General features: G+C 39.5%; 1 protein-coding gene and 1 long non-coding RNA gene across 2 annotated transcripts; both read left to right on the top strand.

Annotated features, from left to right (window-relative positions):
* The first annotated feature begins 856 nt into the window (after positions 1-856).
* On the top strand, positions 857-2,276 carry LOC122066050 (extensin-3-like). The gene is made up of 2 exons (XM_042629870.1): positions 857-1,870; positions 2,002-2,276. The coding sequence occupies exon 1, from the start codon at positions 866-868 to the stop codon at positions 1,814-1,816; it is 951 nt and encodes a 316-aa protein (XP_042485804.1). The 5' UTR covers positions 857-865; the 3' UTR covers positions 1,817-1,870; positions 2,002-2,276.
* A 4,059-nt stretch (positions 2,277-6,335) lies between these two features.
* LOC122066052 lies at positions 6,336-7,683 on the top strand. Its single transcript, XR_006136213.1, has 4 exons — positions 6,336-6,378; positions 6,463-6,598; positions 7,347-7,493; positions 7,568-7,683. It is a non-coding gene; the product is annotated as an uncharacterized LOC122066052 (long non-coding RNA).
* Positions 7,684-9,534: the final 1,851 nt, after the last annotated feature.

Raw genomic sequence — 9,534 nt, 5'->3', positions numbered from 1 at the left:
TATATAAAAAAAAAAGTTAGGGATGTCAATCTGTCCAGTTTGAGCAGCTGAGTCTCGTAAATTAGGGTATGAACACGTTTTTATTCAATCAGTTGATTTTTGATTTATAATCAAAGTCAAGATAACTAAGATAATTGGGTTATAATTGGGATTTAAAGAGGCTAATTTAGATAGCAACATGGTCCTAAAATTAATGGGCTATCATTGACTATAAGTTAGTTATCGATTGATCCCGTGGATAACCATTTCACCACCACATTATATTGGAATTGTTCAATTATTAATTGATCGGTGCTTGAGCCCAAAACATTTAGTAATTAATCTGATCGACCATGAACTTCAACCGACCGATTTAAGTTGGATCTATTAGTGGGGGGCAACCTTTGAAACCTCTATTATCAAGTGTTAACAACATAATTAATACATTTGAGGATGAAGAATCATGTTATTAGGATGAAGAGTCATGAGAAGGAGATCAGGTCCTCGAGCGAGAATCTTGTATGAGAACCTAATCCACACTCCTCCCTCTCTTTCTCCCCATGACTTTGACCTTGAATTATTACATCACAAAGGGTCGGATATCACATTACATTATTCCTTGCTTAGGTTGCAGGTTGTATCTAGCAAGTGGTGACACATAATAGAAGGGCCCAAGTCAAATTTATCATCTTTTTGAATACCGTGGCTCCCTTAGCTAAAACAGTACTTTCTATGAGAAAAGACAGTCGATTCTTCATTACGAATGTGTCTTTTTCACAAGCTGAGTTGATGTGTTTGAACAGAGGTAAACTACTAAGCTATATAAAGGGTTAAGGAGAGGTTCCTTGAGAACATATCCAAAGCATCACCACTTTGGAAGTGTAAGATGAGTAGACAAGGAGGCAAGGGAGCCTCAATGGCCTCAGCCCTCATTACCACTCTTGTAGTGTTGGCTGTGTCTCTTAGCTTACCACTAGAGACCACTGCACGCAACAACTACTCTCCTTCACCCCCCAAGAAATCTCCCCCTCATTCCTCGCCTCCTCCCCACATCAAGTCTCCACTAACACCACCACCACCACCAAAGGAGCTTTACAAATCTCCACCACCCCCATCAGTCCACAAATATCCTCCACCACCACCACCACCAAAGGAGCTTTACAAATCTCCACCACCCCCATCAGGCCACAAATATCCTCCACCATCCCCAGTCTACAAGTCTCCTCCACTGCCACCTAAGGAGCACCATAAACCACCTACTGAGCACCACAAACCACCCACTGAACACCACAAATCTCCTCATTCTCCTCCAGAACCACCAAAGGAGCACCACAAACCACCCACTGAGCATAACGAGCACCACAAACACCACCACAAATCACCCACTCATGAGCATCATAAATCTCCTTGGTCACCACCTAAGGAACACTACAAACCACCCACTGAACACCACAATTCTCCTCCACCACCAAAGGAACACCACAAACCACCCCATGAGCACCACAAGCACCCACTACCATCACCGCCTAAGGTGCCCTACAAGCACAAGTCTCCACCGCCAAAGGAGCACCACAAACCACCCCATGACCACCACGAGCTTCCACCAGTGCACAAATACCCACCACCATCACCTCCTAAAGCGCCCTACAAGTCCAAGTCTCCCCCACCTCCTCCCACTCCAGTCTACAAATACAAGTCTCCTCCTCCACCAACAAAGGAGCACCACAAACCTCCACCATTGCACAAGTACCCACCACCATCACCTCCTAAGGCGCCTTACAAGCCTCCCACTCCAGTCTACAAGTTCAAATCGCCGCCACCACCACCACATGTTTAGCATTACACTTCACCTCCTCCTCATATTTACTAAGAAGGCTTATAGACAAAAATGGTAAGCTTGTCACAGTATTCCTATACTTCAAAACATTGATTAAGATATGATGTTTTCTTAGTATTGATAAGAGTACTTTAAATATCAACACAATTTATGAACATTTTTCTGTTCACATCTTTGAATTGCAGGAGAGCAGTTGTTAGGAGGATGGAGTTAACCGAGTAAAAAGTAGGGTTTCTAATCTTCTTCGTCAGAGAAGGAAAGAGAATTAATGTACTTTGTGTGATTCTTGTTCTTGAGATAATTTAGTAATAATAATTGGAGAAAAGGCCAGGTTGGGAAAAGGAAGAAGAAGAAGAAGAAGAGAGAGAAGATCTATCACTTTTCATGTAAATCGTGCAACGCAATGTACTGGAAAACATGTTTGTGCTTGGGCCGTGAGCATCTATGCATTTTTTTTTTTTTTTTTTTTTTTTTTTTTTTTTAATCTCTATGGAAAGGTGCATGATTTTTTTTTTGGAAAAAGAAATTGGGCAGTGTCATGGTTTCAAGTATCGATCTGGTGTCCGCTGAGACTGACCCCCAATCTTAGATCAATTTGGATCGATTATTTGGATCAATTCAGGGATAAAATAGTAAAAAATTAGTACTTTTTATAAAAAGTAGGGAAAATCGATCAATACACACGAATCTGAATTGATTCAGATCGGTATTGGATCTATATTAACAAAGACCGATACCAATCTCAATACCATCCCTTAAATCTTTGGCAAGTGTTTTATCATGGGGGACATAGCAGCCACCCCGCATCCTAGGAGGAATACAAGGGTCATTTTGCACCCTTGTCTTGACGTGACCCCTACGTCTCATCCAAAAACTTTGTTACAAAGAAATTTATTGATGAGCCCGCACATGGCTTCCGAATCACAAGCTTCAAGAATCAATAGACTGGATATAGGTCATGCAATGAAAATGTGCATGGCATCGAGTATAAAAAAATTAAGCTCAAAATAGCCATAGTTAATCATTTATTGTAGGTTTTAGGGCTATAAGTCTATTTTCCTCTTTCCATTTTTTTATTTTCATCACTCTCAAATGCTTTGTTTGGATGGTTGTGAGTGAAATTAAAATGAAGCGAAGTGAAATTTTGAAACCTAGAAAAGAATCTTCTATTATCATTACCCCATATGGTTATATCACTAACTCCATCAATCCATATTTTGCCATTAAATTTCATTTTATTTTACATCCAAATCCCCTAGGTTTTAAAAGTAACTTAAATATTATACCTAAAAAGCATCATTACTTAAGTGTATGATAGCCGATAGGAATGGATATGACACTCAAACGACCAAAAAGTATTGGAAGTCTTCGAGATGGACAGAATAGTCCACTCAACTAACATGTATATGATGAACTTCGATAGGCTAAGTCATGTGCATAAGAGTTGAGATGTTCTAATCATACTTCATAGCTAAAGAGAAGCTTAAGGTGTGGGTAATCGTTGTATTTAGACTTGCCCCTTCTTTTCAACAATATTAATCATGTTAATTATTCTTTGTATATCATGTAGATATTTAATATGTCAAGTCAAATCAACTATGCTACCCTCATTAAAGACCATATCCTAACTGGACCAAACTATGTTGACTGGAGAAGGAACATTAAATTGCTCCTAACTGCAGAAGGTCTAATTTCTGTCATAAAAGATGAAAAACCTTCATTCCTTGATACTATGGAGGGCGAGGAGAAAGCTGCCTAACAGGTTGTTGATATTGGGGATAATCTTGCTTTATTCATGGAACTTCAAACTTTAGGGGACAGGGCTATAAGAAAACTGGCCTTCTCTCATGTTGTTCATAGTATCCGGCGCATGAACCAGAAGCATAAGAATGAAGCCAATAATCGGAAACTTCAGAATATCCTATTTGCAATGCTACAAGTTGGTAAAAATTCTCATAGTAATGTTGTTTCTATTGTGTCTGAAAAATACTGTGGAGTGAGCATTTTCATTGCTAATTAAACAACTTGACTCAAGTTAACTCATTAAGTCTTATCCTAGACTAGTGGGGTTTAGCTATAGCAATCCTGTTTTGGTAGAAAGGGTTGTAACCCAATGCAAGTCTTAACCTTCGGCATTTTTGCACAAAGAAACCGTTCTCAGACTTGAATGTGCGTTTTCCACAAGTCCACCCTATTTTAGGCCATCTATTGTTTACTGGCATGCATTGAGGGATTGAGATTTGATTGTACATTGGCCTAACCAATGTCTATAAGATCTGAACCAGATTGGCCGATCCTCTGACAAGATTGAAAGTCCCATTGTAATCAATTTGATCCTATCAGGTGATTGGATAATTCACTGTGTAATGCAGGTTGGACCAATCCCCCATGATCATGATCTCCATCAAGCTATTTGGATCAGGACTACTTAATCCTTGAAACCTTGTTCTCAGGAACGAACTTCTTTGCTCACCCCTTTATCTAGGATCAGGATTGGATTCTTGAAGTTCTTTTAGGCTTTTACCACCCCAAGTTGCAGCATATTGTTCCTACTTATGAGTGCATTCATTTATCTTAGTTGCACATATCTGAACCATTTAAACTGGATTTCTCTCATCTTGTAACCAGTGGCGAGCCAGAATTCTCTTTCAAGGGGGCTAAGCCCTATTGCTAAAAGATAGAGTTTGGTGGGACATGGACATGTCTCCTAATGCCTTGTGGAAAATTGGGATGTTCTGGAAAATTTAGGCCCTGTTATCCGTACTTGTGTGAGATTATAGACTGGCAAGGCTAGAGAGTTTCTCTAGTCCAGCACTAAGGTTTTCCATTTGGAAGGGTAATGTGCCAATATTGATTTTATGTGATGCTCTAGATTGGCTGCATGCCAAGTCACTCATATTCAATCATAGACCTTCTCATGTATTGGTATATTCCCTTGCATTTTCAACTGTCCATTTCTTTTTAGAAAACATCATTTTTTTTTCACAGGTTTCTCAGAGCTTTATTTCTCCACTTGGCCAACTCTGTTTTGGTTGAAACTTGACATGTAAGCAGGGGCCTTTGGAGTCTACCTATCTACAAAATTTTAGCTTTGTCCAATTTGCCATGTGGAAAATATTGGTGCCAGATTAAAGAAACCCTCTAGTTTTGCCGGACTAGAAAAACCTTTTCCTAAAGAAAAGTCCACGTAGTAAAAATAAAGCCTTTTTCATATGCTTTAGATGGACTAGTTATTAAAAAAGGATTTAGAAGTGCAATTATTCATTTAGACCAAGATCTCATGGCCTTTAAAGATCAATGGACCATTGTAAATTTTTTTTCCCACTTTTTGTATTAAAAAAAATATCCCCCAAAACCCAGGAAGATCAAAATTAGGGGGATAAGGATGAAAAAGTAGAGCAGAATAAAAACAAATATTTGGAATCAAAATCAGCTCGATTGATATCGAGTGAGGTTGCCTTGAATCAATTTTAACTGCTATGGCAAAAAAGTCTCCTTGTATCAAAATATAATTTAATCAAAATTAAAAGAAGCTTATTGAGATAAAGAGAGATAATGAGAGGGGGAACAAAATTGAACTGATTTGCAAAAAGGGGGGGAAATGATGAATTGAACTTATTTCAAAATTGAAAATGAAAACTAAGAAGAAAAATAGTATTGACAAATGACAAAGAATTTGATTTAAATAGTACTAGATGAAGTGGTCTATTATATCTTCTTCTACTTACTTATTTTTATTTGCTATAAAAAAAGTCCGGATCAGTCCCCACATGGGATCCAGCCCTCCATTGGGGATCAGACCCCCTCTAACTTGTGGTCAGAGGAGGGTCTGATTCATGTCAAAGGGTGATGAAGGGCTGGACTCATGTGGTGACCTCCCTACATAGGGAGAGGATCTAAACTCGCTATAAAAGGGGGGGGGTTCAAGAGAAGAGAATTTGGGTACAAAAGATTGGAGTGGCAGAATGGAAAGAGTGTTGTTATTTAATTTTTATTAATGAGATTTGAGGGAGGAGAAGCAAATAAAATAGTGGGACAAAACATGGTTAATAGGCTTTCCCTCTCCTTATAATTTTTTCCCCAGTACGAGGGTTGGACCTTGGGGGTGGGGGAGCAAAAGACGGGGGTGCAACTCGTGTTATAATGCTGCCTCATTTAAATCATATTGAGAAGATATAGAAAACCAAAATTTCAAGGGGCAATTACCCCCTCAACTGGTGCCCCCCTGGTTCAACCCAATGCTTGTCACCTATTGGTGTTACTCCTCAATTTCCTGATATGTATTTGTTTTTGATTTTCTATTCTTTTTTCATGTTCTTTTTTTTTTATTTAATTCTCCATGCTTTTGAATGGGATCTCTTGTTCTTATTTTTTGCTTGCTTTTTTTTTTAAATGAAAGTTGATCCATACTAAGTCTAGAATTGTCAATTGCATCAGCAAGAAGACGAATCAAAAGCTAAAAGGTCTCTTACTGTACTTTGTGATCTTCATCGGAGAAGGGTCTGGTTTGATGATAGGACAACAAATGCAATTTTAACTGCATGTTTTCATTCATCTTCAAGGTACAAATATCATCGACAACTCTGTTGTTATTAACTTATTATCACTTTAGCACAATTAAGGGAATTGGATTCTGTATCTTTCAGGATCATGATTGCTGATCTATCATTCCTTCTTGGTTTTGAGAAGATTGAAGTTGATGACAGTGAAGGCTCAAGCAGTGAAGATGATATGACTTCTGAAAAGCCCCACGTTGTTATTAGCAGGGAGGATGTCTACAAGGTTATCTGCAAACTGCTATATTTTTCATTGTTTGTGTTTTTGGAATTTAGATGGAGCTCTGTTTTTGTTATTTTATTCTTGGGAAAAAGATCTCCACATTCCCATGCCTCTCGCATCCCTGACATTCTCTCTTCTCCCTAACAATGGGTGCCCCCTACTAACAAAACCAATTCTTGCACCCCAGTTGGTTTAGTGAGGGAGATTCCCCCCCCCAAAAAAAAACCCAACAACTAGCAGCATTGGAGACCCTCTCTCTTATTTTCTTACTGACTTTTGTTATTTGAATTGTTTAAGATTTACTTATGGCTTAGTCTAGAATTGGGATGTACTTCAGTTAGTTTCATGAGGAAGCGTAGTGCTCTCTCTCCCCCCAAATGGCTATCTAATTACCTGAAGCTGGGAACCAATAGCCTACAAAGATCTAGACTAGCTGTCAATCATTAACCCTAATTAACAACAATTCAGCAACCTGGTTTAGGGTGATCATACCTGGTTGCAACTCTGTTCACAAGGCCTTTAAGATGGATGGAAAGGGTTGCCAAAATTAGAAGTGCATCCGATGGTTCAGAGAACAGTATTTGGGGATTTTCTTGTGAAATGGTATCTATTTGTTTGCATTCAATACCTAATGAATAGAATTTGCGGCAAGTATCCACCATCTTATTCTTATGAAGCATATGTTTTAGCTCAACTTCGAATAAACCATTTTATTTATTTTATAACCATGTTTTTTGTTCCTCACCTTTAGGCACATAACAAAGGTACATCTAGAAGTAAGAAGAAAAAGTTAGCAAAACTGGAGCATGCCACCCGAAGCATGGAAAGGTAGCAGAGAATTTCTCAAACCAAGAATTCAAGTTGTTATTCACCACTTGGCCATTTGAAAGATGCACAGGTTAGTTGTTTCAATTCCAGCCTGCACATGATGTACTGCATCATTACAAATTCTTACTTGCATTGTGCATGTAGGGATTTGCAGAGAAGCTGTTTTCTCGTCTTCAAGCTTGTAATGAATGTTTTGAGGTACATGATGTGCAACTTCTTCTTCTTCTTCATCTTTTGGGTAGTATCTTCTGCATTTCTGCCTTATTTCCTTGTTGTAGTTTCTTGTATAAAATGGATTTTATTGGGAGCTGAGCAAACCCTAAAATGTGATGTAGAACCCCGGTTCGAAAACCTTATCGGTCCTCTTATGGGCCCACCAAACTTAAAATATGTTAATAACAAGGGATAGTGGCAAAACTGTAAAATATCAAGCTTATAAGGGAAGTTGTGATAGTGCAGGAACCACGCGATCGGGTGGAAGGAATTTTCATTGGTCCCACTAGTGCAGGAACCACGCGATCAGGTAGCAGCCTCTTCCCCCAAGAAAACACCCAAAATACACTGGTTTTGTGCCTACCACCGACAGAAGGAGAGTGTTGCATGATTTCAAATATCCCGCGCCAATGGGGAGGGCTGCAGGAGCCGTGGGCTCGGCATGGAGTGTATAGATAGGTAGCTTGGGATGATGAGAATGGGCCGTGTGCAACTGGGCGTGACTTTAAATTGCCGCTGCGCCAAATTTGTCTGGTTAAGCTGCGCCGGTGAATCGCTTTGTTTAGACTTCAGAGAACGGTTTCATCTTTCAATTGAGTAGGAGACGAGGCAGATTTATTTCTTTGTTCCATATTATATATATGTGATTCCATATCGAGTCAACACTCGACAGAGAGCCAAAAGCAATCTTGGATTCTTGAGGACCAAATCTTTAGAGCCGTAATACTCTCACGAATTCTTCTCTTCTTCTTCTTCACACATGTGAGTGAAATGAGGGTTCGTGTAGATTTAGAAGTGTTCGGACCAGTGTGGTCGATAGAGATGAAGAGGTTGACGGAGGAGATACTGTTTGTGTTGTTCCCGTATCGCTTTGAACGCCGCTTTGGAGATACTGTTTGTGTTGTTGCCGTATCGCTTTGAACGCCAGATCGACAGCGGCGTTCAAAGCGATACGGGAACAACACAAACAGTATCAGAAAAGGCTGACGGAACATTACACCACATTAGGCTGGTTAGTCGCCCCACCGATGCCTCAGTTGACAGATGGCCTTATCGATGGCATGGCCATCTGGGCTGAATTTTCTGTTCATGGGATTTCCGCCAGCTATGATCATGGGAGTCTTATAGTTACTAATTTGGATTCGAAGTTGTCTTCAAGAATGGTTAAAGAAATGTTCGAAGGTTTCGGCGGTATGGTTTCTATCTGGGTTCCGACTTGCAATGAATTCTTTTATTTTTTGGGGGTAATTCTTTCTTATTCGATCAAGTTCTCTAATTCAGGGTCTGTGAAGGAACTGAGAGAAGCGTCATTGAATAGTCACCGGTGGTTCGTGGAGTTCTTTGATATCAGGGATGCGCTCAATGCTCTTGAGGGATTGAATGGACAAAAATTTCACAAGATGCGTTTGAACATTCGGTTCAGTACTTTCCCAGAAGGCCATGGCAGAAGGTAATCCAACTCAACTCCTCTGCTCTAACTACTATTAACTTCGATGGCTTAATTACGCTTAAGAATTGGAATCGCAGGTATGAGCATTTCTTGATCAATAAAGAAATCAGGGATACCAGGACAACTATCATGATTAAAAACCTACGCAATCGTCTCACTACAAAACTGCTGTTAAACATACTGGACAACCACTGCCTACGGTGCAACGAGAAGATTGCCGACAATCAACCATGGTCTTCGTATGATTTCCTCTATCTCACCGTTGATTTCAGGTACAATTCTCTCGTTTTTCACTTTCTAATAAAAAAATAAACCTGAATTAACTTTTTCAATCTTCAATATAGGACCAAGTTGAACAGGGGATTTGGATTCGTCAATTTTACTTCTCCCCAGGCGGTAATCAGGTTTTACGAGGCATTCCACGATAAGCGATCGGACATCTTCAAGT

This window comes from Macadamia integrifolia, unplaced genomic scaffold, assembly GCF_013358625.1.
Source record: "Macadamia integrifolia cultivar HAES 741 unplaced genomic scaffold, SCU_Mint_v3 scaffold2200, whole genome shotgun sequence".
Classification (NCBI taxonomy): domain Eukaryota; kingdom Viridiplantae; phylum Streptophyta; class Magnoliopsida; order Proteales; family Proteaceae; genus Macadamia; species Macadamia integrifolia.
This window is presented reverse-complemented; position numbering and strand designations above follow the sequence as displayed.